Genomic DNA, 1,782 nt, shown 5'->3' with positions numbered 1-1,782 from the left:
CCACCCCTCCTGCCAGCTCCCGGCCACCGACCTGGCGCCATGGCAATCTTGCCCTTCTCCTCCAGCAGGATTTTCCCATCAAACCCCAGGGCGGGCAACATGCCCTGCTGGAAGAAGATGACGTTTTCCTTCTTCAAGCCGAAATAGTGATGCTTCAGGAAGAACTCCTTGGTGGACTCCATAGTCCGGCCACTTGTCATGATGTACCTGTCAGGGCACAGAAGAGACCCGATAAGCAGGGAGGAGCAGCAGGGTCTCACATCCCTCATCCCAAATGTGGGGAACCCCTTCAGCCTGTAACACCCAGGAGAGGCTTCCTTCCCCCCCAGACATTTAGAAGGATCTGACCCTCTGTGGTCCCACCTCTTTGGCAAGCCAACGAAGGGCTCCTTGCAAGACGCATCTCCACAACCCTACCACACCCTATGCAGTGGGGGAGACACCCAGTTGCAACAGCCAGTTCCCACCACGATGCCAACCTCCTGCTTATAGTCCCTCCCCCCCCAGGCCCCTGCCTTGTGTGGTAGCAGGATGACCACAGGTGACACCACAAGTGTTCCCAAGGGCCATAGGGTTGAGCCTGACAATGTGGGACCTGCTGGTGCCACCCTCTGGGCCTTGACCCACTAAAACTCCAACAGGCTATGCCCATAGCAGTAGCACTGCTGTCAAGAGGGTCTACGCGTGGGGGTCTACACCAACCCACAGATCCTCGGCCTGCAGGCACCAACGGGGTCCATGCCAACCCACAAGACCTCAACCCACCAAGGCCAACCCAATGGGGCTTTAGCTCAGCCGACGCTAATGCGTGGCGGGGAGCACAGCTTCCCGGCAGAGCCCCACCCCTTCACGCTGTTCCTCCCCCGCGCCGGGCCCACGCGTGAAAGCGGGAAGCGGCGGCCGCAAGCAGCCCCCGGGCAGCCATCCCCACGGCTGTTCGGAGGGGGGACGGGGACGACACACGACACCCCCCTTCTGCAGCAAGAGAGGAGAGGCACACAGGGGGGGAAAAAAAACCCAAAACAACCCAAAAATCGCCAAACCCACGCAATGAGGCGGGCACCTACAGGAGCTTGACCCACCAACACCACTTGGGCTGACACTAATGGGGGTCTTGCCAATGACCTGCCCACACCACCTCACACGCCTTGCCCCACCAGAGCCAACCCAGGGGGGGCACTGACCCATCCCAGGGGAGGACTGACCCACCGAGCGGGAGGGCAGGGGTCTCACCAGGGGATGTGGCAGGGGGTGCCGTGCTGTTCCTCCGCCAGCTGCTGCAGCCGCCGCAGGCGCTGGGCCTGGAGGTGGAAGAGGGTCTTTCGGGAGGGCAGCCCCACGTCGCACATGCCCTTGGGGTAGGGGACGCCGAGGCGGGTGCCCTGCCCGCCGGCCAGCAGCAGCACGGCCACTCGGCTCGCCGCGATCTCCGCCAGCCCTGCGCCGGGGAGGGAGAGCAGACACGCGTGGGGCCCTCCGCACCGGCGCTAAGCGCTGCACCGCGCCGGGCCCCGCCACCCCCGCCACCTACCGCGGCTCTCCCAGCGCGGCAGCAGCTCCCGGTCGCGGCAGGCGCTGCCCAGCACGTCCCGCGGCACCGGCTCCATCCGCTCGTCCAGCCCCGCCGACCCACCGCCGCCGCCACCGTCCCCGCGGGCGCGGTGGAAGAAGCGGTTGATCTCGGCCACGTCCATATCGCGCAGCTCCGCCGCCAGCGCCCGGCGGGCTACGCCGTCCAGCTCGGCCCAGAAGCGCAGGACGTGGCCCTGCCCGCTCGCCGCC

At 65.9% G+C, this 1,782-nt stretch overlaps 1 protein-coding gene across 1 annotated transcript in view; it reads right to left on the bottom strand.

Annotated features, from left to right (window-relative positions):
- Window positions 1–1,776, bottom strand: part of UAP1 (UDP-N-acetylglucosamine pyrophosphorylase 1) — a 13,426-nt gene extending 11,650 nt beyond the window's left edge. The window contains exons 1-3 of the mRNA XM_014943391.1: window positions 1,532–1,776; window positions 1,234–1,438; window positions 32–207 (exon numbers count right to left, since the gene is read on the bottom strand). Coding sequence (XP_014798877.1) covers window positions 32–207; window positions 1,234–1,438; window positions 1,532–1,694 — 544 coding nt within the window. The 5' untranslated portion in view covers window positions 1,695–1,776. The remainder of the gene's footprint in view (window positions 1–31; window positions 208–1,233; window positions 1,439–1,531) is intronic.
- Window positions 1,777–1,782: the final 6 nt, after the last annotated feature.

The sequence above is a fragment of the Calidris pugnax genome, unplaced genomic scaffold (assembly GCF_001431845.1).
Source record: "Calidris pugnax isolate Ruff unplaced genomic scaffold, ASM143184v1 scaffold63, whole genome shotgun sequence".
Classification (NCBI taxonomy): Eukaryota; Metazoa; Chordata; class Aves; order Charadriiformes; family Scolopacidae; genus Calidris; species Calidris pugnax.
This window is presented reverse-complemented; position numbering and strand designations above follow the sequence as displayed.